This window comes from Heterodontus francisci, chromosome 2 (genome assembly GCF_036365525.1).
Source record: "Heterodontus francisci isolate sHetFra1 chromosome 2, sHetFra1.hap1, whole genome shotgun sequence".
In the NCBI taxonomy this organism is placed as follows: Eukaryota; Metazoa; Chordata; class Chondrichthyes; order Heterodontiformes; family Heterodontidae; genus Heterodontus; species Heterodontus francisci.
Genome location: NC_090372.1, coordinates 119383677 through 119408913, shown reverse-complemented (window position 1 = coordinate 119408913; position 25237 = coordinate 119383677). Strand labels below are relative to the sequence as shown.

Genomic DNA, 25237 nt, shown 5'->3' with positions numbered 1-25237 from the left:
ACAAAGATAAACACTCTTCTGTATTGGATGATAATGTTTCAGAGTGAACGTACTGTGTGTTGTTAATAATAAGGTGCCTTTATAGCTAGGCATTGCTTGACTTACCAAAGTAAATGCCACTGACAACATGAAACTGCGCATAAGTCGTATTGTCATAATTGATTCCACAGGCGTGGTGCCAATCACCAGAAAAATCTGCAAATGCAAAAAAACTAAGAATGAACACATAGAATTACATAGAATATACAGCACAGAAACAGGAAATTTGACTCAACTGGTCCATGCTAGCATTTATGCACCCTCTCCAGTGCCACTATATTGTTTTTATTATATGTCGACCAGAACTGTACACAGTACTCCTAGTGTGGTCTAACCAAGGTTCAAAGCAAGTTCAGCATAACTTCTCTACCTTTCAATTCTACCCCTTTAGAAATAGACCCTTACACTTGGTTTCCTTTTTTTAGGGCCTTATTGACCTGCATTACAACTTTTAGTGATTCGTGCATTTGTACTCCCAGATTCTTTTGCTCCTACCTCATTTAGATTCTTATTTTCCAAGTAAATGTGACCACCTCGTACTTTTCGTACCAAAATCTATTACCTCACATTTATGTATGTTGAAATTAATTTGCAAATTATCTGCCTATTCTTCAAGTTTTCAATATCTCCTTGTAAATTGTTATAGTCCTCCTCAGTATTATTGCTTTCATTGATCTCACCAAAGCCTTTGACCTCGTCAGCAGACGTGGTCTCTTCAGACTACTAGAAAAGATCAGATGTCCACCAAAGCTACTAAGTATCATCACCTCATTCCATGACAATATGAAAGGCACAATTCAGCATAGCGGCGCCTCATCAGACCCCTTTCTTATCCTGAGTGGCGTGAAACAGGGCTGTGTTCTCACACCTACACTGTTTGGGATCTTCTTCTCCTTGCTGCTCTCACATGCGTTCAAATCTTCAGAAGAAGGAATTTTCCTCCACACAATATCAGGTGGCAGGTTGTTCAACCTTGCCCATCTAAGAGCAAAGACCAAAGTACGGAAAGTCCTCATCAGGGAACTCCTCTTTGCTGACGATGCTGCATTAACAGCTCACACTGAAGAGTGTCTGCAGAGTCTCATCGACAGGATTGTGGCTGCCTGCAACGAATTTGACCTGACTATCAGCCTCAAGAAAATGAACATCATGGGACAGGACGTCAGAAATGCTCCATCCATCAATATCGGTGACCACGCTCTGGAAGTGGTTCAAGAGTTCACCTACCTAGGCTCAACTATCACCAGTAACCTGTCTCTCGATGCAGAAATCAACAAGCGCGTGGGAAAGGCTTCCACTGCTATGTCCAGACTGGCCAAGAGAGTGTGCGAAAATGGCGCACTGACACGGAACACAAAAGTCCGAGTGTATCAAGCCTGTGTCCTCAGTACCTTGCTCTACGGCAGCGAGGCCTGGACAACGTATGTCAGCCAAGAGCGACATCTCAATTCATTCCATCTTCGCTGCCTCCGGAGTATCCTTGGCATCAGGTGGCAGGACCGTATATCCAACACAGAAGTCCTTGAGGTGGCCAACATCCTCAGCATATACACCCTACTGAGCCAGTGGCGCTTGAGATGGCTTGGTCATGTGAGCCGCATGGAAAATGGCAGAATCCCCAAGGACACATTGTACAGCGAGCTTGTCACTGGTATCAGACCCATCGGCTGTCCATGTCTCCGCTTTAATGATGTCTGCAAACGCGACATGAAGTCCTGTGACATTGATCACAAGTCGTGGGAGTCAGTTGCCAGTGATCGCCAGAGCTGGCGGGCAGCCATAAAAGGCGGGGCTAAAGTGTGGCGAGTCAAAGAGACTTAGCAGTTGCCAGGAAAAAAGACAGAAGCGCAAGGGGAGAGCCAACTGTGTAACAGCCCCGACAACCAATTTTATCTGCAGCACCTGTGGAAGAGTCTGTCACTCTAGAATTGGCCTTTATAGCCACTCCAGGCGCTGCTTCACAAACCACTGACCACCTCCAGGTGCTTACCCATTGTCACTCAGAACAAGGAGGTCAAAGAAGAAGGAGAAGAAGATATCTTTGCAAATTTCTTCACTTCTCTGGCAGACACTGGCATGTCATTTGTGTATGTAAAGTAAATCACAGGTAACTCATTGGCTAAAAATTAATTAGTCTTCACTTCCTCAATGTTACATGTACTCTTACTGATCCCTACTGTAAATAAATTGGCCCAGTTTAACCGTATTTCCTTAAGACAATTCCTTCCCATCAGGAAGACTTTGTTCCCTCCTACTACTACTACTAACGGCATTGTATTACACCCTAACACTAACTTCACCTAACACTGGAATACTGTTATTGGAATAACTATTCAGTTTCACACCAGTTTTCCTCAAGGGAATGTGACTTAGGGAGTTCTTGTGCTTTCCTTCCAAGATAACAGACACTGCTGCAGCTGCATCAACGATGAAAGTAAGTTTTGAATCTCTGAATTTAATTTTTGCTGTGGTCACTGAAATTACATCTTCAGCCCTTTTACTCGCATCTTCCATGTACTGTTTTTCTTGCTCTCTGACTGAGTACAACTCTTGATCTCCCTTCTCAATAACATCAATTTCTGTTTTCATATCTATCGCATTCGATGACCACCAGGTTCCTGAACTAACTTTAGGTCTACCACAACCTCGACCTGGTGCATTGCTGCCACCTGGAGCTTTACCAGAGCCTGGAGCATTACTGTTTCCTCTACTCCTGCATGCCGTCTGGATATGATCGACCTTCCCATAGGCATAGCACTTTGACTGGAAATGGAGGCATTTAGTTGGTTGGTGGCTACCATGGCAATGGTAGCATCTAAATTTATGACTCTGAGTCTGTGAACTTGCTTGCCTTGGTATAGTTCCTGAAATCCGGTGGACTGCCCCTGCCTGCTCAGGAAAAGAACTTCCTTGCAATTTTCAACTATCTCATCCTGCCATTTCCATGGCTGTGGCCTCATCACAGGCCTCCTTCCACATCAGCTTATTGACTTTACTCAAAAGGTTGGCCTGGGGTTTACTGTTTTTTAGACTTCCAATGACTGTGTCTCTAAGGTTGATTTCTAAGTGTGTCCCATATCCACAGTGAAGAGAGAGTTTCTTTAATTCGAGAATATAAACTGCAATAGTCACACTTGGCAACTGCTTCCTTTCACAGAACGCACTCTTAGTGCAATTTCATTCTTAGTCGTGCTACAATATGAGTCCAGAATTTCATTAATTTCAGAATAGTCCATAGTACTGGGGTCGTGTGGGTAGCATTGGTTAGACACCACCTCAAAAGCATTTGGCCCATCATGGTGAGGAAAACATTTAATTTATCCTCATATATTTTATCCTCATATTTAGCTTTCAGCCAAATGTGTAATTTTGTTCATAATTACACCAGTCCTCTTTGTTAGGGGTGAACTCCCCCATTTTCCCAAAATATGTCTTCAGTGCCATTTTTTTCAATTAGGTACTGTGCTGACTCACTGAGTTGTACCTGAACATGATGTGCACCCACACGGAGCAATCTTTCAAATCACCCAAACTTCCTCAAAATCAACGTTGGGAGTTCCAAAAAGAATGTCACAATGTTCTTCAGACTGTAATTTCATTTCTCAAATTAAATATTAAAAAAAATCAATCTCATCTTGTCATCATCTTTCTGTTGTGTATTTCACTGAGTAAGATTTAACATGTGGACTCACAGCAAGCAGTCATTATTCAACAGCTTGATTAACACCTCCCCAGACAGAGGGCAGCAGAAATTACACCTCCCCAACAGAGAGGGCAATATGACAAAACGCTCAGCTATTTCAATATATGACACTTGACAAATAGGTTTACAATTTCATTACACAAAACATACAGAGGAAACCAACCCCCGCCCCCACCCCCTCAATAAACTACAGAATGGTCTACGGCATCATATGTCCTCAACTTGTTTTTGGACCAGATAACATTATGCACCATGGAGATTGTATCATACTGTTCAGGTATATTCAACCTTCTGCTCCTGAGTCCTGGCAATCTGGTTCTCGAATCCCAAGCAACTCACTTTTTTCATAGTTGCTGATTTGTGGGCTTGCAGTTTTGCCAAGTGCTGTTGATAGTACCACTGTCCAATTGGTAGACAAATGCTTAACGAAAACATCACAATGTGTTAGCATCAGATAGATTAGATATATGCAAATGAATAGGAACATGGATTTAAAGCTTATACTGGCCAGCTGCATGGTATACATCAATGACAAAGGCTAAACTGTCTGAAGGCTTGATGAATTTACCCCTAAGTCTTAAGCTATGCAAACAATGAAGGTGCCAGTTTCATTCCTAGTCTGTGGCGTGTTAGTTATTCTCAGCAGTAGGATGGTATAATTGGCAACAATGTCTCTGAGTAAGGGAGGCAGAAATTAGCTAGCTTTCCTGATCCTGACCACTATCCAGTGACAATTGTGTGGATGTCAGGAGAGGGAAAATAATCTACTGAAACCATCAAGCTCGCACATGAATAATGGACACTTGGGCAAGGTGTTATTATTGGGCAATCAGCATTCACAGATCTGCACCTCAGCAAGTAGACAACACATTAACAAGTATAATTTTTGATAACTCAAATTGATTGTCTATTTATGACAGAATTATTCTTGATAAAGCTACTTACAAGCTTACTTTACTGCTAACTGATAGTCCCATCAATTTTCCTTTTCACTTTATTAAGATCATCAAATGACAAAAGATTTTTTTTGTAATTCTGCAGATGCTGGAAATCTGAAGCAAAAACAGAAAATATTGGAAATGTTCAATGGGTTAGTAACAGCCTCTGTAGAGAGACGTAAAATTAATGTTTCAGGTAATTGATTTATACCTAATCTGGGTTTTAATGAAGGACAATTGCCTGAAACTTTACCTTTTTTTCTCTCCACAGATACTATGCCTGGCTTTCTGAGTGTTTCCATCATTTTCTGTTTGCCATTGGAGGTTTAGTCTAGATCTATCACTGGTGTATTACTGCTAATTTAGCCCCTAAATACAAGAGCTTTCAAATCTCAAAACATGCACACACTCATAGCATCTCCAGAAAGTTTCTATAATTAAAGATATAGAGCAATGGGCTGATGCAGACTGTAAGTTAAGAAGTTCACCAAATGTCATTTTGTTACCACAAATTTATCTTCAACTCACCTCCTAACCATATATCATTTTGTTTTTCTCTTCTTCTTTCTTGAGATATGAGCCTTCCTCTTGAACAGCAGCAGTCTGTGTGGTGAAGGTGCTCCCATAGTGCTGCTAGGTAGGGAACACCAGGATTTTGACCCAGTGACAATGAAAGAATGGAAACAGATGTTCAAATCAGGATGGAGGGGAACTTGATGGTGATGGTGCTCCTCTGCACCTGCTCCACTTGTCCTTTTTGGTGGAGGAGTTGCGTATTTAGGAGGTGCTCCCAAAAAATCCTTGATGACATACTGCCATGCATCCTGTGGATAATATGCACTGCAACCATAGTATGTTGGTGGTGAAGAGGGTGGATGTTTAGGCCACTGGATGAGGTTCTGATCAAATAAAATCTTTTGTCTGAATGATGCCAAACTTCATGAGTGTTATTGCAGCTACACCCTTCCAGCTAAGTGGAGAGTATTCCATTACACTCTTGATTTGTGTCTTTTCGGTTGTAGAAAGGCTTTGGGGATGCAGGGGATACACCACTCACCACAGAATTCCCAGTCTCTGACATACTCTAATATCTATTGCATTTGCATAGCTGGTCCAGTTGGGTTTCTGGTAGCTCAGTGGTAGTATTCTCACCTCTGAGTCAGAAGGTTGTGGATTCAAGTTCCACTCCTGAGACTTTAGCATAAAATCTACACTGATATTTCAGTGCAGTAGTGAAAGAAGGTGCTGTCTTTCAGATGAGATAGTAAACTGATGTTCTGTCTGCCTTCTTAGGTGGATGTAAAAGATCCCATGGCACAATGTGAAAAAGAGCAGGAGAGTTCAACTAGTGTCCTGGCCAATATATACGTCTTGAACAACATCACTAAAACTATTATCTGGTCATTAACATTTTGCTGTTGGTGGGATCTAGCTATGCACATATTGGCCACTGTAGTTCCTACATTATACTATGTGGGTGTTATAAAGCCATGTTTCATCAAAAATAACTTTATTTATTGAGTGGACTGAAACCACAGGATGATTTTTAAAAACACTGACAAATAATATTTTTACGTGGTCTAAACAACAGTTTGTAAAATAGCCGAACATTTAAATGACTTCACCTTGAAAACTCTGAAGCCAACAGAAAGGAGACATGCTCTCTGGAAGTGAAACACCAGAACAATCAGCTTAAGCAAGTGTGAATGGCCCATTACCTGAACTAGTCATAGATATTCAGGCATGATCTATTTATTCAGGTGGTGTAGACCGATCAGTTAAACTCATCACATGGAATGAGGGTTTCCTAGCTTGCTGTGACCATATTTGGTAACTGACTAGATTGTGAATAGAGGTCATGTGGTAGCAAGCTAACCCTTTGTGTTATAAAGAGACTGCTTCTCCAGAGTCAGTCATAGTCGCAGGCAGACCATGAGTAGGTAACAGCGAGAAGACAACTCGTGGTCTCTCTCCCTCTCTCCAGCTGTTCTGCAAGTGTGTGCCCTGCCTGTATCTGACCAGCCAAGCACCACAGGCAGTGTCTTCAATGTAAACCAAACAGCTGCTGACTTCAGAGGAAAAGGACGAGATCGTCCGTCAAGACTGTAAATTGTCTCTTTGCAGAATCCAGGAAAAATCACTGACCACAGCCTGAAACCAACCAACGCATCAACCTACAGGATTCGTATATGATTGACTTTCTTTTGGATACCCTTAAACAAATTAACCTAGCCTCCCTCCTTGTAACCTACTTCTGTCTGTGTGTGTGTATCTCTTGCAGTGCATCTGTAAATGTGAGTTGGAGCATTTTTATTATTTTTATTTATCAGGTATTAAGAACAATAAACACTATTTCCTAAACAACATTACAAGAAAATCTGCCTGTGTGTGTCTTTTACAGTCACAGCACTTAAACAGCTAGAAACTCGTTAAACTGACAAGAAAATTCTTTTAAAATACACCTGCTGCAGTCAACCGAGAGGCGGGAAGAGAAGGGAGCCATTCTACTACTTCTCATCTAGCCATAGCAGGGGGTCTCATTGATAGTAATGCCAGTGAATGCCAAGGAGAGATGGTTAGACTCTCTCTTGTTGGAGATGATCATAGTGTAGGAAATATGAGTTTTTATATGTATTTTTCTTTGTGCTATGAATTTTAGGTATTGTGCTTTATAAATGTTCGTGTTTGTGTTTGGTAAGCAAAGAATTAACTACTGGTATTTGAAGAGCTGTTTGCATTGTTTAACTTAGATCTAATTAAAAGATGTCACATGATGATTAGGGATAATAAAACTAGAAGCTTATAGAAACAAAGAGTGGGATGCGAAAACAATCCAGGAAGATTGAATGGAAATGGGAACAATGTAGAATAATTGACTCTGTCTGAGGAATGTATAGTTCAAGACTAAGAGAGGGGAAAAGGCAGTTAAATGGTTATTCCGTTAGAAGATCCCACTGTGAAGGACAATGCAAGCCTTAAGGTGTCTGCATGTTAACTGTGTCTAGTGTAATCCAGGAGATGGCCACAATTACGCGTAATGGTCTGCAACATAACTGTTATGGGGCTATTGATTGTATTAATTATGGCTTGAATGGTGAGTTAAAATTAATTACCTTTACCAGATATGGTGCGATAAATCATGGATGCTACCTAACGAACTTAAGACCACAAAAGAAATGCAGAAATCAGAGACTGAAACATCAGAATACACAATTAGAACTGTATAAAAAATCTCTGCAACCTGTTGTCATGAAGACTCCACCTGCCAAGAATGAGGTATATTAATTTCATCATCTGAAACAGTAATTTTAAACTGTTGTTGGACTGAAGAGATGAATTGTTTAAAGAGATCAGCAGTGGATGGAACAATTTACATACTAAGAGACAGTTGCCTGGAGAGATAATAGAACGGCTCCCTGATCCAATTAACCCAAATGGATTTTGATTAACAGACATTGAATGTGGAACAAGCCAGCATTCCATTCTGCCGCCGCCACCACCACCAACCACCCCTGCGGGTGTCTACTAAGATGAAAGGAATCCACAAAAAACGAGGGGAGTCTGATAAGAAAAACAAATAGTCAAATAGTCACATAACTAGCATGCTGGCCCAGGTTTGGTTTTGAACTGCTCACAGAACAGTTTGGGTCAGACTGCAACTGAACTTGAAGAAAGAGCCTCTCTCCTGCCTGGCTCTCTCTCTCTCTCTCATGAATTTCCAGATCCACTGACGGCACTTAAACCTCAAGAGAGAAGACTCCTACATCAAAACAAATTTGAAAGCGTCCCCTGGGCCCTGATGAAAAGTAAAGATTTAACTGTAATCAAAAACTCTACATCAAACTCAAAGGACAGTAAATAAAACCCAGCTATTGCTTCAAACTTTCCCCCTTTATTCTTTCTACTATTCTGACTCTATCTGCGAGTGTGTTTATCGCATATGCATGCTAGTATGGTCGCGTCGTGTATTCGTAGTAGTTTTAACCAAATTAGAGTTTTAAGGTGAATAAATTTACATCTTTCTTGTTTAAATCTAAGAAAACTGTCTGGTTGATTTATTTGCCTTACAATTGGAGAGCAGTGAACAAGGATTCACTAAGGAGGGGGCTAAAAACATGGTGTTTTTAAAAATAAAACCCTGTTCTGGTCAAACCAGGCAAAGGCTGAGAGGGAACCCCTAGACCCCTTTCTCACCTGGTCATAACAGAAATTTGGGGGCTAGCATTCAGATTTGACCCACAGACAAATGAGAAATTAGAAGTGGGAAGTCAAATTGATCCCAATTTTTTTTAAAAAGAAAAAAGATTTCAATACCAGTTTTCCTGTGTTTGTGTGCGCTGGAATACTAACATGTCTACGACTGAAGTCAGTAACTCCACAAGCCAGGGTGAAGTAACTTGGGATAAGTTACCATCCTGACTTGGAACTATGTCACCGTTCCTTCACTGTCACTGGGTCAAAATCCTGGAACTCCCTTCCGAACTGTGGGTGTACGTACCTCACATGAACAGCAGCAGTTCAAGAAGGCAACTGGGGATGGACAATAAATGCTGGCCTAGCCAGCGACGCCCACATCCCATGAATGAATTAAAAAAAAGTTAAAAGCCCTGTCTGTAGAAGAGTTGAGAAAAATGGCTGAGTAGTTTGGGATCACTATCCGTGCCAAGGCTGGCAAGTCTGAACTCCTAAGACTACTGGCCAACTCTTTTTCCCTCGAAATTCAAGAAGCAGAAACAGGTTAGAAATGGACTCCAGCGGGGTATTGCTAGCAAAGCCACAATTAGAACAGAGGAAACTTGAATTTGAAGACAGGGAAAGAGAGAGAGAGAGAGAGAGAGAGAGAGACAGGAGAAAGAAAAGAGAGCAGAGAGAGAGAAAGAGCCTTCCAGAAGGAACTTGAGGAAAGAGAAAGAGAAAGTCGGAGAGAGAGAAAGAAAGAACCTTTCAGAAGGAACGTGAAGAAAAAAAGAGAGAAAGAGAGCCTTCCAGAAGGAATTGGAAGAGAGACAGCTGAGGTGGTTTGAGTTAACTCGGGGGCAACAGAGTAACCCCAGTGAAAGCATGGCCAAATTGCTTTGGTCAATTAACAGAATTGTTAAGATTTTCCCAATTGATTCCAAAATTCAATGAAGGAGACGTGGAAGCATTTTTTGTAGCTTTTGAAAAACTTGCAAGGCAGTTAAAGTGGCCAGCTGAGGCTTGGACTCTCCTGCTACAAAGCAAGCAAACAGGAAAAGCTGATGAAGTTTATTCCCTGTTGCCAGATAAGAGCTCATCAAATTATGAACTGACCAAAAATGCTATCCTCGGGGCATATGAGTTAATACCGGAAGCCTATCGCCAAAAGTTTAGAACTCTCAAGAAGTGAGCTGATTAAACTTACTTGGGGTTTGAGAGAAATAAGCAACCGGCTTTTGACCTTGACTGAGGACTCTTAAAGGGCAGCCCAGCTATGAAAATCTCAGACAGGTAATTTTGCTCGAGGAATTTAAAAACACTCTCCCACGCTCCATAAAGACATATATAGAGGAACAGAAAGTTCATAGAGCAAGGCAAGCTGCAGTTCTGGCTGATGAGTTTGCTTTCATTTATAAGACGATTCGCCAGGGGAAAAACTTTTCTAGTCACCCCCACAAATCCGAAAAGGACAAAGGGTGGGAAGGAGATAGAAGTCCAAGCAGTCTGGGGAGAGAAAGAAAAGCAGGGGACACAAGGGGTCCTCCTCCAGACAAAAAGGTTAGTGCTGTAAGGAGGAGTGAGACCCAGACACCTGTGTGTTTCCATTGTAATAAAGCAGGGCATCTAAAGCAGGTATTTACTAAGACGGTGGGGAGTCTGTTAAAAAACAAATAGTCACATGACTAACCTGCTGGCCCAAATTTGGTTTTGAACTGCTCACAGAACAGTCTGGGTCAGACTGCAATTGAACCTGAAGAAAGAGCCTCTCTCCTGCCTGGCTCTCTCTCTCTCTCTCTCTCATGAATTTCCAGATCCAATGAAGGCACTTAAACCTCAAAAGAGAAGACTCCTACATCAAAACAAATTTGAAAGTGTCCCCTGGGCCCCAATGAAATGCCAAGATTTAACTGTAATCAAAGACTCTACATCAAAGTCAAAGGACAGTAAATAAACCCCAGCTATGGCTTCAAACTTTCCCCATAATTCTTTCTACTTTTCTGTCTTTATCTGCGTGTCTATTTATCGTGTATGCATGCTAACATGGCTGTGTCACATATTCATAGTAGTTTTAACTGAATTAGGGTTTTAAGGTTAATAAATTTACATCTTTCTTGTTTAAATTTAAGAAAACCTTGATTTATTTGCCTTACAATTGGAGAGCAGTGAAGAAGGATTCACTGAGGGGGGGGGGGGAAAGCTAAAAACACAGTACTTTTATAAATAAAACCCTGGTCAAACCAGGCAAAGGCTGAGAAGGAACCCCTAGACCCCTTTCTCACCTGGTCGTAACACTGTCCAAGGTACTCTAGTTGCCACTGAAGAAGCAGAAGAAGACGAACAGACGGAGAACATCGCCTAGAGTCGAACACTTTGGGGAAAGCAGTGGACAGTCGTTGCTCATTGCATATTGTTAAGTATACTTTAATAAATTCTGATTGATCGACTATACTTTGGCTGTTATTTCTGTCCCGCCAAACTGATTGCCTTGTCCAACTAAAGTAAAATAAAGGGATATATTTGCCACGATTGCCTGGTACTTGTGTGCATGAATGTTATTTGCTACTTATCAGTCCAAGCCTAGATTTTCTCCAGTTTTTGCTGCATGTGAGCTTGAAATGCCGTGCAATCATCAACAAACAGCCTCAGTTGCTATTGTGGCTGTGATCATAGTAACTGGTGTTGGACGATGCCAAGATCATTCTAAATTTGTTCATTTATTTGAAGAACTTCAATTTTATAGCAATTCAGTTCAGTTTAGGTGCGCCCTAAATTTTAAAACTTCAATTTCAGTTCAATTTGATTTTAATCAATTTTTTTGGCACAGATTGAATGGGGATCATGTTCTCAGGGTCTCTGCCATGCGGGTCATGTTCTCAGGCTCTCTGACATGGTTGGGTGGGGAATTTGGGTGCGTGGTCGAATTCTCAGGGGCTCAGCAAGGCAGGGGGCTTGGTTTTGTTTGGGTGTATTGGGTGACGAAACTACTGTGTGAGATCTTTGATTGGTCAGACAACAGATTGAGAGGGTCGGCTGTCAGCAAGGGTGGGCAGTGAGGCCCAACAGTGAAGCTGCAGGGAGAAATGTCCAAAGCGCAGTTGCCAAGACTGGGTCTTCTCTGCAGCGAGGGCACACTGTAGACCCACTTATCACCTTGCACGGGTCTCAAACACCCTATCTTTTGAACCCCCGTGACATGATGCAGCGCCTCCGATGGAGGGAGACCCTGGAAGCAGCGCTACCTGCCCGTGAAACTCCATGATGAGAGCAGCAGCAGCCGGTCATGCCAAGAAGGGCCCTCCAGAACCAGAGAGTGATTCGGACTCAAATCAGCTACCTCCAAATGTCCTAATGGCATTCCCAGTGAAGACTAGAGCTCTCCAGGGAGGCCATCACCGACATATGCGCCCTGCTGCAGGATGAGTTGTGGCCTATGGGATTTGGGGGTCACTCGATGCCAGTGGCCTTAAAGATCACAGTGGCATTGAACTTCCAAGCATCTGGATCATTCCAAGGATCCACCGGGTACATGCGTGGGGTCTCCCATGCAGCAGCCTACTGCTGCATCAATGCCCTGTTTAAGAGAGCCAGTAATTATGTGCGCTACCGGACCGACCCTGACAGTCAGGTCGAGAGGGCCAGCAGATTTGGGGCCATCGCTGTATTTTCCTGGGTGCAAGGTGTGATAGCTTGCATGCATGTGGCCATCAAAGCGACATTCTTGTAAATCTCCTCTGTACTCTCTCCAGAGTTATTATGTCCTCCATGGAATGTGGTGACCAGAACTGTAAGCAATATTCCAGCTGTGGCCTGACCAGCATTTTATACAGTTCCAGTATTACATCCCTGCTTTTGAATTCTATACCTCGGCCAATAAAGGAAACCATTCCATATGCCTTCTTCACCACTCTATATAGCTGTCCTGCCACCTTCAGGGACCTGTGGACATGCACTCCAAGGTCTCTCTTCTACCCCTCTCAATATCTTCTCGTTTATTGTGTATTCCCTCGCTTTGTTTGCCCTCCACAAATGCATTACCTCACACTTCTCTGCATTGAATTCCATTTGCCACTTTTCCGCCCACTCAACCAAACCATTGATATCATTCTGGAGTCTACAGCTATTCTCTTCACTATCCACTACACGGACAATTTTTATGTCATTAGCAAATTTCCCAATCATGCCTCCCAGATTTAAGTCCAAATCATTAATATATACCACAAACAGCAAGGGACCCAACACTGAGCCCTGTGGAACACCACTGGAAACCGCTTTCCATTCTGCAAAACATCCATTGGCTACTACCCTTTGTTTCCTGTCACTGAGTCAATTTTGGATCCAACCTGCCAGATTCCGCTGTATCCCATGTGCTTTCATTTTACTGACCAGTCTGCCATGTGGGACCTTGTCAAATGCCTTACTAAAATCATGTAGTCCACATCCACTGCACTACCCTTATCAATCCTCCTTGTTAATTCCTCAAAAAACTCAATCAAGTTAGTAAGACATGACCTTCCCTTAACAAATCCATGCTGACTATCCCTGATCAATCCATGCCTTTCTAAGTGGCAGTTTATCCTATCTCTCAGAATTGTTTCTAATAATTTACCCACCACCGAGATCAGACTGACTGGCCTATAATCATTTGGCCTATCCCTTGCACCCTTTTTAAACAATGGTATAACGTTCGCAGGCCTCCAATCCTCTGGCAGCTTGCCCGTATCCAGTGAGGATTTGAAGATGACCCTCAGCACCTCCGCTATTTCCTCCCTGGCTTCCTTTAACCTGGGATGCAATCCATCAGGCCCTGGCAATTTATCCACTTTCAAGGATGTCAGACCCTCCTCTCTCATACTTATCGTACCTAATATTTCACACTCCTCCTCTTTTACTACAATGTCTGCATCATTCCTCTCCTTTGTGAAGACAGAGACAAAAAAACTTAAGAACCCTGAATATATCTTCTGCACCCATGCATAAGTTCCCTTGTACATCTCTGATAGGCCCCACCCTTTCCTTAGTTATCCTCTTGCTCTTAATGTACTGATAAAACATCTTTGGGTTTTCCTTGATTTTACCTGCCAATAATTTTTCAAATTCGCTTCATATCCTTAAATGAACATTGCCCTTCAGCTGTTTACCTTTAACAACATAATTAACCATCAAGAGATTCCTTTTTTAAAAAAAAAGGAAACTTAAAACAATTACAAAACAAAAGAAAAAAAAATGATGTTCCATATTTTGTCCAACTCATGTTAAAAGGTGTCCATCTTCTAGGATCTCCAACAATTTCTTGGAACAAACATTCCTCTTAGTCAAACAGTCTGATAATTGGTGACTTGAATCAACCCATTTAATCTTAGAGATTTCTTTTCTCTCCAACATTTCTTTTATACTGGCAAGGCCAATCCTTCGGAACATCGGAGCATAGGAGCAGGAGTAGGCTGCTCAGCCCATCGAGCCTGCTCCGCCATTCAATATGATCATGCTGATCTTCCACTTCAATGCCTTCTTCCCACATTATCCCCATATCCCTTTATGTCATTGGTATTTAGAAATCTGTCAATCTCTACTTTAAACATACTCAATGACTGAGCTTCCACAGTCCTTGGGGGTAGAGCATTCCAAAGATTCACAACCCTATGAGTAAAGATATTTCTCCTCATCTCGGTCCTAAGTGGCTTCCCCCTTATTTTGAAATTGTTTTAGACTTCCCAACCAGGGGAAATATCTTACTTGCATCTACCCTGTCTATCCCTTTAAGTATTTTGTAGGTCTTTTCTCAGTGACACTCTTTGACAAATGAATGATATCCTAAAATGAATGGTTATGCACATAGCATTCAATGGGCAAACCGTTCTCAGAATGCCCCTTATATAGGATTTCTTTCAAAATGTTAGAAAAGTAAAATTCCATATCTATCACTTCTACTAGCACCAGTGTTTCTGCAGCTAGAGTGCTTTTAACTACTTTAATTTTCTTCACTTCCCAAGCCAGGTGAAACTTTACATGTTTTCCCACCAAGAATATGATAAACTGAAATTTGACAAATTTACTGGAGTTTTTGAGGATGTAACTTGTAGGGAAGATAAATGGGAACCAGTAGATGCTGTCTACTTGGATTTCCAAAAGGCACTCAATAACGTGCCACACAAATGGTTAATATGCAAGATAAGGGCTCATGGAGTTGGGGTGATATATTAGCTTGAATAGAGGACTGTTTAATGAACAGGAAGAAGAGAAGCGATTAATGGGGCATTTTTAAGTTGGCATACTGTAACTAGTGGAGTGCCGTAAGGATCAGTGCTGGGGCCTCAGCTATTTACAATGACTTAGATGAAAAGAGTGAGAATAACAGATCTAAGTTTGCCGGCGATACCAAGCTACGTGGGAATTTAAAGGTGTGCGGTGGACAAAAAGAGGCTGCAAAGATATATAGACAGGTTAAGTGAGTGGGCAACAATGTGGCAGATGGAATATAATGTGGGGAAGTTTGAGGGTATTCATTTTGGTAATAAGAATAGAAAATCTGAATTTTTTTAAAAGGTGTGAAACTTCTAAATGTTGATGTTCAGAGGGACTAGGTTGTACTTGAACAAGGAACATAGAAAGTTAGCATACAGGTACAGCAAAAAATTAAGATGACAAATAGCATGTTGGCCTTTATTGCAAGGGGATTGGAGTACAAGAATAAAGGAGTCTTGCTACAATTGTATAGGGCTTTGGTGAGACCACACCTGGAGTACTGTGTGCAGTTTTGGCCTCCAACAACCACAACCATCTTCCTTTGTGCTAGGTATGACTCCAACCAATGGAGAGTTTTCCCCTTGATTCCCATTGACTTCAGTTTGGCTAGAGGCCCTTGATGCCACACTTGGTCAAATGCTGCCTTGATTCCAAGGACAATCACTCTCACCTCACATCTTAAATTCAGCTCTTTTGTCCATGCTTGGAATAAGGTTGTAATGAAGTCAGGAGCTGAGTGGCCCTGATGGAACCCAAACTGAACATTGGTGAGCAGGTTATTGCTGTTGAAGTGGCACTTGATAGCACTGTGGATGACGCCTTCCATTATTTTGCTGATGACCGAGAATAGACTGATGAGGCAGTAATTGGCCAGATTGGATTTATCCTGCTTTTTGTGGATAGGACATACCTGGGAAATTTTCCACATTGTTGGGTAGATGCCAATGTTGTAGCTGTACTGAAACAGCTTGACTAAGGGTGCAACTAGTTCTGGACCACAAGTCTTCAGTACTACAGGTGGGATGTTGTCAGGGCTCATAGCCTTTGCAGTATCCAGTGTCTGCAACCGTTTCTTGATATTACGTGGAGTGAATCAGATTGGCTGAAGACTGGCATCTGTGATGCTGGATCCTCAGGTGGAGGCCAAGATGGATCATCCACTCAGCACTTCTGGCTGAAGATGATTAGATTTTTAGATTAGAGATACAGCACTGAAACAGGCCCTTCGGCCCACCGAGTCTGTGCCGAACATCAACCACCCATTTATACTAATCCTACACTAATCCCACATTCCTACCAAACATCCCCACCTGTCCCTATATTTCCCTACCACCTACCTATACTAGTGACAATTTATACCGGCCAATTTACCTATCAACCTGCAAGTCTTTTGGCTTGTGGGAGGAAACCGGAGATGGTTGTGAATACTTCAGGCTTTTCTCTTGCACTGATGTACTGGGTTCCCCCATCATTGAGGATGCAGATATTTGTGGAGCCTTCTCCTTCTGTTAATTGTTAGTCCACCACCATTCATTACTGGATGTAGCAGAACTGCAGAGCTTTGATCTGATCTGTTGGTTGTGGGATTGCTTAGCTCTGTCTATTATGTGCTGCTTCCGCTGTTTGGCGTGCATGTAGCCCTGTGTTGCAGCTTCACTGGGTTGACACCTCATTTGTAGGTATGCCTGGTGCTACTTCAGGCAGGGAAGATGATGGCATCGTGATCTCGTCACTGGACTAGTAATCCATAGACACAGGCTAATGCCCTGGGGACCTGGGTTCAAATCTCACTATTGCAGCTGGAGGTATTTAAATTCACCTAATTAATAAAAAAAATCTGGAATTGAAAGGTAGTCTCAGTAATAGTGCTATGAAATTATCATTGATTGCCATTTGGTTCACTAATGTCCTTTAGGGAGGAAATCTGCTGTCCTCACCTGGTCTGCCTACATGTGACTCCAGACCCAAAGCAATGTGGTTGACTCTTAACTGCCCTCTGAAATGGCCGAGCAAGCCTCTCAGTTGTCAAGTGCAATTAGAAATGGACAACAAATGCTGGCCTTGCCAGTGACGCCTGCATCCCATGAAAGAACAAGAAAAAACTTGGAGGGAAACTTGCAGATGGTGGTGTTCCCACGTTTCTGCTGCTGTTGTCCTTTTAAGTTGAAGGAGCCTTAGCGGGTTACTGCAGTGCATCTTGTAATTGGTACGCACTGTTGTCATTTTGTGCTCACCATGGGCTTTAATTTTGCGAACAAGTCTATTATTATGTGGTACATTGTCAAACACCTTTTGAAAGTCCACATACACAACATCAACTGCACTACCTCATCAACCCTGTGTGTTACGTCATCCAAGAACTCAAAGAAGTTAGTCAAAAATTATTTGCCTTTAACAAATCCGTGCTGACTTTCATTTATTAGTCCATAATTTTCCATAAGTACCAATTAATTTCGTCCTGGATTATTGGTTGCGAACTCTGGCTTTGTAGCACTGGTAGTTTCACCGCTAGGGGTGCCAGTTTAGTAGCAGAATTATGTCCATGCCACTTCTGCCACTTCTGGCACAGCTTGCGCAAAATACCATCTATGTGAGGATATTTGTGCAGGCATTACATGAGTGGGCCAGAAGTATGCAGAGTGGGCAGATCATGAAATCAGTCAGTTCCAAATGCTGATTTGAAACCAGACCTGCCATTTTCAACCTCACCATTCTAGTTCACACCTTCTCTTAAACATGCAGAACTGAACAGTGTTCAGCAGCATGAAGGACTCCCCCCCCACCGCCCCTCCCACCGCCACCGCCCCCGCCCCACCACCAGCACTATTTAAAGGGATTATCAACAATTTTCAGGCTAGTTGCTGATTACTTTCTAATGGCTCTGTTTGAGTTTATTGGAAGTGTTTTGAGGAGCTGCTCACATTTGTTGAAGTCTGCCGGGAGTGATGCTCCAAGTTGAGAAGGCCTTAGTTGTGACTGCAAGGGCTCCGAGTACACCACTTGCCCCCAGTCGGTGGGTTATAGTAGCAGTCTCCATTGGGCTGCAGCATGAGAGAGGGATGGTGTAGAGGCAACAAATAAGAAAACAAGCTGCTCACAGAGGGAGGAGGTGGGCGAGGAGAAGGGGTCTCAGCAGGAGATCTTACTTACGCAGGGCCTTCCGGGAGCACATCTCCTACCTCCAACTAAGCCAGAAGCAGTGTACTTGGCATCTGCGATTCATGAAGGAGATAGTCACGAATCTCTGCCACTACTTGGAACAAGACTTACAGCCTCAGAGTAGGCAAGGACAGTGCTACAAATGACTGTGAAGATGACCGTAGTCATCAAGCTCTTCATGACTGGATCCTTCCAGGCTGGAACTGGCAACAAAGCCAACTTCTCCCAGTTCGCTTTCCAATGCTGCATCAGAGAGTTGATGGAGGCTCTGTGTGCCAGGAAAGTGGAGTTCATTGTCTTCCCTCTGAGGAGGAGTGTGAACATGGCTTTGCTAGGATAGCAGGCTTTCCCATGGTGCAGGGTGCCATTGGCATGGTTTTGCAGGCACCATATTTCAATGGTGAGTTGTACCAAAACTGCAAAGATACCACTCATTCGATGTGCAGTTGGTGTGCAACCCTGCAGCATATTTTGCTGCTGAATGTCCGCTATCCTGGTAGAAATTATGATGTATTCATTCCGCGTCAGTCTGCGGTCCCAACAATCTTCCAACCACCATGTCAAACCAGAGGGTGGGTACTCAGTGACAATAGCTATCCGCACTACACCTGGTTAATGACTCTCCCCCACAACCCAAGAATAAGTGGCCAGCATTCAGATAATGAGAACCATATTGCTATGAGGAATATCGTCGAAGGGTGATCAATTGGGGTGATAAAGCAACTGTCTCGACTGCTCTGGAGCAGCTCTCCAGTACTTGCTGGAATCAGTGTTCCGATTCGTGGTGGTCTGCTGTATCCTCCACAACCTGGCAATCATGGGGGCACAACCCTTGCCACCAGAGACTTGGCTATCGCATCAAGAGGAGGAGGAAGTTGACAAATCCTTGTTCCGGCAGGCTATTCATGAACATAGTTCAATTCAGTTACTGACCATCATAGCATCCTCTTGGCCACAATCCTAAAATAAAAGCCACCACAAAACAACCAACTTTATCCAACGAACCATCCAAAACTCCATACAATACTTAACTGTTCATCCTTGTGTCCTTAGTGCTTGTCTTACAGGTGCCTTTGCCTGGCCTATTTCTGTTACGCAGTGCTATCCCAGTGGCTACAGCATGGCTCGTGGAAGGCTGCTGCCTTTCAGTGGGGAGGCTGTAGATGGCCTTGCTGGATGCCCTTGAGCAACTCTGGGCCTAGAAAGCCAGTTCGAACTGCACCATCTGGGCATGGGCAGCAGCGGTCTGGCCTGGCTGGTTGACAGGCAACTGGTGGAGTGACAGTGGTGGGAACATGAATGTTGCCATTCTGAGAGAGGACACTAGGTTCATGCTCCACAGAGCCACTGGCACTCCCCCAGCGTGGCACTTCAGCACAGATTGTTCAACTGCTTTGAGATCCTAAAAGTCCCTTTGAGCACTGGTATCTGCAGCTTTGATGGTAGCATTCTGAGTTTGCATAACAACAAGCTGGGCTTGCATGGAACAAGCTGAGAATTCATATCCTCAGTCTGATCTTCCACTGCAGCACTCAGATGTAGGGTGACATCTGCTTGTGCTGCAATGGAAGCTGAGACATCAGCCACCAGATGCTGCATCATGGTCAAATCTGCAGGTGTTATCATGGTGTTGGCCGCTACTTGCACACGGGAAAGGATGGGCTCCAAACTCTGCAGAAGGCCTTGTGCCAAATTGGAGCTGGACTCCTCCATGCTCCTCGATAGTGACAGCAGGCCTCTCAGACAGGCCTGCCAATGTACCAAGCATTTCTTTGTGCATACCCATCAGGCTTTTCTTCTACACTGCCGCATTGATGTCCTTATCTGAGTCCTCTGCAGCAAAACTCGTATGCAACCTTGACCTCCTAGGTGCAGCCCACATGACTCACCACATGTGGATCCTGCCTCTAAGATGCGCTTTAATGTTTCTGCAGTGCCAGTATCTGAGCTGGTGGCTGCATGTGTGAGATTGAATGACAGTGTTTCTTCTTCATCAGTATCTTGCTCTTTGAGGACTTCAGCTTCCCATCCCACTGCCTGGCCGGGCAACAGTTCTTGGGTACCTGAAAGCACAAGGTACAAGGGAAGTGTTGGGATGAGGGAAGATGGGGAAAGCAAGAGGTGCATGTTTACTCTATCTGTGGATTGTAAGCCAGGGCAGATCGAGGTACAAGGGTAAAGTGGGATTTGAGAAGGTGGATTAGGCAGGTACATTCAATCATCCTCAGTGGCTTCAGCCCTGCCGTTGACCAGTGACTCAGTGATGGCTGCTAGAATGATGAGCGGCACAGTCTCCTCCATGGGGGTCAGCAAATGCAGCCGTCTCTGCCCCCTTGTCGGTTAGGTCCTGTTGCCACATATATTATGGGCCATATATCCTTGAGGCTAGACTGCTGAGATTGACTGCAAAGGCTATTTGTTCCCACTGCCTTCTCAGAATCTGTCTATAGTGGCCTCCTGAGGGAAGAGGACCTCTCCCCTCCTGTACATCTCCTGCACCAAGGCCTCCAGTGTGGCATCTGAGAACCTTGGGGCACACGCTCTGGCCTGTTGCACCATTTTTGTAGGTTCTTCCTGGTCTTCAACTCTTCTTTAACCAATTCCAGCCCCTGCTGCAGCCAGAATGCACCTCACCTTTAAGAGGTGTAGTCTGACTTTAAGGAGTACAGACTTGCTTAAAGTGTCTATGGTGTCTATACTGTACTCAAACCATCACCTTTTTGAATCCCTGTTGTTACGACCAGGTGAGAAAGAGGTCTAGGGTTCCCTTGCAACCTTCACCTGGTCTTACTGTAACAGAATTTAGTTTTAAACACACTGTGTTTTTAGCTCCCCCTACAGGCTTTCTCAGGTTTAAAGAAGAAAAGTGAAATTTTATTAAACTTAAACTCTCATTCGGTTAACGCCTATGGATACATGCCGCACCCCATGCGAGCATGTATATGTGATACACACATGCAAATAGAGACAGAAAAGAGCAGAAGAAAAATAAGTGGAAAAGTTTGAGGCAATATCTGAAGAGTTGGTATTACGGTTCTTCGAGCTCACTGTAGTGTCCTTGATTATAGGTAGATCTTTCTTTTCATCAGGGCCTAGTATTCTTCTTAAACCTTGTTTGCTGGAGGAGACTTTTCTCTCCTGGGGGTCATGTGTCTTCAGTGGGTTTTGGAGTTCCGTGAGAAAGAGATGGGAACAGACAGGAAAGGCTGTGGCGAACCAGCCAGGAGAGGTCTTTTCAATCCAGGAGCAAACAGCTTTCTGCAGACTCTCAGTTCAAACTGTTGAATTCAGAAACCCCCAGGTTGCCAAGTAGGTCAGTCATGTGACTAACTGGTCTGACCACATCTTGGCTCTGTGTATTGTATCATCGTAGCAGGGAATGGAATGCGCCACCCTGCCTCCAATGTCTGTTAGTATGTAAATGTTTTTTTTCCAGCCAAGGTCTGGCAGTCCTTGTAACAGGCCTTCTCTTCTTCCCAGCAACAATTTGAAATTTAACGTCCATGTGGCGAAATTAATATGCCTCATTCTTGGCAGGTGGGGGCCGACATGACACTGTCATTATTTAACTACTATGTCACCTGTCAATTTTTGAACCAAAGCTATCTGGGCCAGATCCTTTTTCAACTAACTGAAATAAGCCCTTACGAACATACGAACGTACGAATTTGGAGCAGGAGGCCGCCATTCGGCCCCTCGAGCCTGCTCCGCCATTTGATAAGATCATGGCTGATCTGAATGTGGCCTCAGCTCCACTTTCCTGACTGCCACCATAACACTTGACTCCCTGTCTATCAAGAATCTGTCTAACTCAGCCTTGAATATATTCAATTATCCAGCCTCTGCTACTCTCTGAGGAAGTGAATTCCACAGACTAACGACCCTCTGAGAGAAAAAATTTCTCTGCATCTGTCTTAAATGGCAGACCCCTTATTTTTAAACTGTGTCCCCTAGTTCTAGTCTCATCCATAAGGGGAAACATCCTTCCAGCATCCACCATGTCAAGTCCCCTCAGGATTGTATTTGTTTCAATAAGATCACCTCTCATTCTTCTAAACTCCAATGGGTATAAACCCAACCTGTTCAACCTTTCCTCATCAGATAACCCCTTCATGCCAGAACTCTAGATGTGGTCTCACTAAGGCCCTGTACAACTATAGCAAGCTTCCCTACTTCTATATACTACTCCCCTTGCAAGAAACAACAACGTTTCATTTGCCTTCCTGATGACTTGCTGTACCTGCATACCACCTTTTTGTGATTCATGTACCGGGATACCGAGATCCCTCCATACCGCAGAGTTCTGCAGTCTCTCTCCATTTAAATAGTATTTTGCTTTTGTATTCTTCCTGCCAAAGTGGACAAGTTCACACTTTCCCACATTATACTTCGTCTGCCAAATTTTTGCCCACTCATTTAACCTATCTATATCCCTTTTCTCCTCTTGATAACTTACCTTCCTATCTATCTTTGTGTCGTCTGCAAATATAGCCACCATACATTCGGTCCCTTCATCCAAATCATTGATGTAGATTGTAAATAGTTGAGGCCCCAGCACTGATCCCTGTGGCAATCGACTAGTTACATCCTGCCAACCCAAAAATGACCCATTTGTCCCTACTCTCTGTTTCCTGTTAGCTAACCAATCCTCTATCCCTGCTAATATGTTACCCCCATACCATGAACTCTTATTTCGTGTAGTAACCTTTGATGTGGCACCTTATCAAATGTCTTCTGGAAATCCAAGTAGACCACATCTACAGGTTCCCCTTTATCCAAACAAGAAACGCTGGAAATACTCAGCAGGTCTGGCACCATCTGTGGAGAGAGAAGCAGAATTAATGATTCAGGTCACTGACCCTTCTTCAGAACTGGCAGATATAAGAAATGTAAAAGATTTTTGTGATTCATGTACCAGGATACCGAGATCCCTCCGTACTGTAGAGTGATTTGTGCTTGCATCTCACCAACCTGATTTACTATGCTATGTACATTTACTAGATACACTCTAAACCCATCACAAATGCCTCATCTGGTCTGTCCTATTCCTGAACTATTCTTTACTCTAGTGCTCTTTCTCTTTCCCAGTCCTCTGTTCACCTTGCTTCTCCTCTCTAATGTTTCATGCTGGTGCCCATCACTAGTCCTAATCTGTCCTTATATGGCTCGGTATCAAATTTTGTTGAATGACATTCCTTTGAAGCACCTTGGGTTGTTTACCCACCTGCCAGTATAAATAATATTTTGTACTATTGTTTTTAAAAGTGGAAGTTTGATTTTTTTATTAATGTATGCATGCCAAGATTTGGAAAATGTACTGGGGTCACCAGAGAAGCTGGTAGACAAATAAATGGTCAATTTTTTGGTTTGTTTGCTCAAGTTTGTCTCAACAAGAGCAGCAGAAAGTGATGTAAACCTTCCTCAATCCCTATGCCACAGTAAATATCCTTTAGTAGAGAAGGGGAGAAAAGAGAATGTATCGGGGTGGGGTAGGGGTGGGGGAAGACAATAAAGTTCAAACAGAAAATACAGAAGAGCAATCGTTTCTTCCAAGAATTCTGTTTCCAATTTAATTTCTTTACCCTTCTTGTGCTAAGGTACAGTCCTATGGCTACCAGTCCCGTTTTGGTACTTCACACTTGCAACTCACAACAGAAATCATTGTACAGTGATCAGAGATGGAAACCATGTTGACTTTTCCCCTCCCACACCGTGGAGCATGAAAAGAAAAGCAGAATTGCATTAACGTGGGACCTAGAAAAAAAGGGGAGGAGGGGTCAATTTTCAAGTAGCGCACAAAACAAGTGTGAGGTCAATGGAGCGGTTGCTCAGCCCATTTGTTGATGCTAGCATAATGCTTGAGACAGATCAGCAAACTGTGATGCCAACCAGTCACCAGTTCTGGGGAAGATGGAAATCAGCCGACACCTATGCTGAGCTGGCCTGCAAGTCTGGCCTGGAGGAAGGGTGGGTAGGTGATTCCAAGGCGGGGGCTGCAAAAGGACTGGCAGTAGGTAAAGTATTTTGGGAAGCTGAGGAGTAAAAGAATAAATTAAAAATCTCCTGTTTTTTTCTAAGCAGCTTCCAGAAATCCCTCTAAGGACCCACTGCTTTGTACAACTAGGTGGAGCATGTACAGTGCTTGTGCCATTCACTTGTATTGAAAACTGCAAATGTGGGCTTACAAACTGTATAATGCCTGGATTTACTATTTAAGCAGCCTCCCCACTGATGCCAGTGGGCGGCTGTTTGCTCATTTCCAGGTCCATCTGAAATGTGAATCAGATGGGCCTTGGGCACTGATGGGATGGCCGAAGTGCCATCGACTTTCAATTGCTGCTCGCCTGTTTCTCAGGCAAGGAAAGGGTAGCCAAACATTGAAAATCACCCCTAAGATCTTGGAAGGAAATCAAAAATAGGTTCCATGATTTGTGGAAGACTATTATACTAATTTCATTACACACACTAAGACAAGCAGAAGCTAATATGGGAAGGAATGAATGTGACTAAAATTACCCTGTATTAATGCATAACAATGTTTGAAGCAAATTGAGACTGAGGAGAGGTACAGTTAATGGCCCTCATACAGAGATAATGCCAATAAACAAGAACACAAGAATTAGGAACAGGAGTCAGCCATTCAGCCCCTCAAGCATGCTCTGCCATTCGATAAGATCATGGCTGATCTGATCATGGCCTCAACTCCACTTTCCTGCCTGTCCCCCAATAACCCTTGACTCCTTTGTTGATCAAAAATCTAACTCAGCCTTGAATATATTCAATGACTCAGCCTTCAAAAAAGAAAACAAAAGCAGAATACAGTGGATGCTCAGTAAAGAAAGTTATTTTGTATTAGACACTGAGAAATTTAGCATGCAATTCTTTTCATTTCAATTTTAAAAAGCCATAAAAATGCACTTAACAAGGCTTCAACAACTTTCTTTGATAATCAACACATTTTCTATTTATTAGCTTT

At 43.2% G+C, this 25237-nt stretch overlaps 1 protein-coding gene across 1 annotated transcript in view; it reads right to left on the bottom strand.

Moving 5' to 3' along the window:
* calcr (calcitonin receptor) overlaps positions 1–25237 on the bottom strand; it is a 346460-nt gene that overhangs the window by 236685 nt on the left and 84538 nt on the right. Inside the window, exon 2 of the mRNA XM_068051371.1 lies at positions 106–195. Coding sequence (XP_067907472.1) covers positions 106–156 — 51 coding nt within the window. The 5' untranslated portion in view covers positions 157–195. The remainder of the gene's footprint in view (positions 1–105; positions 196–25237) is intronic.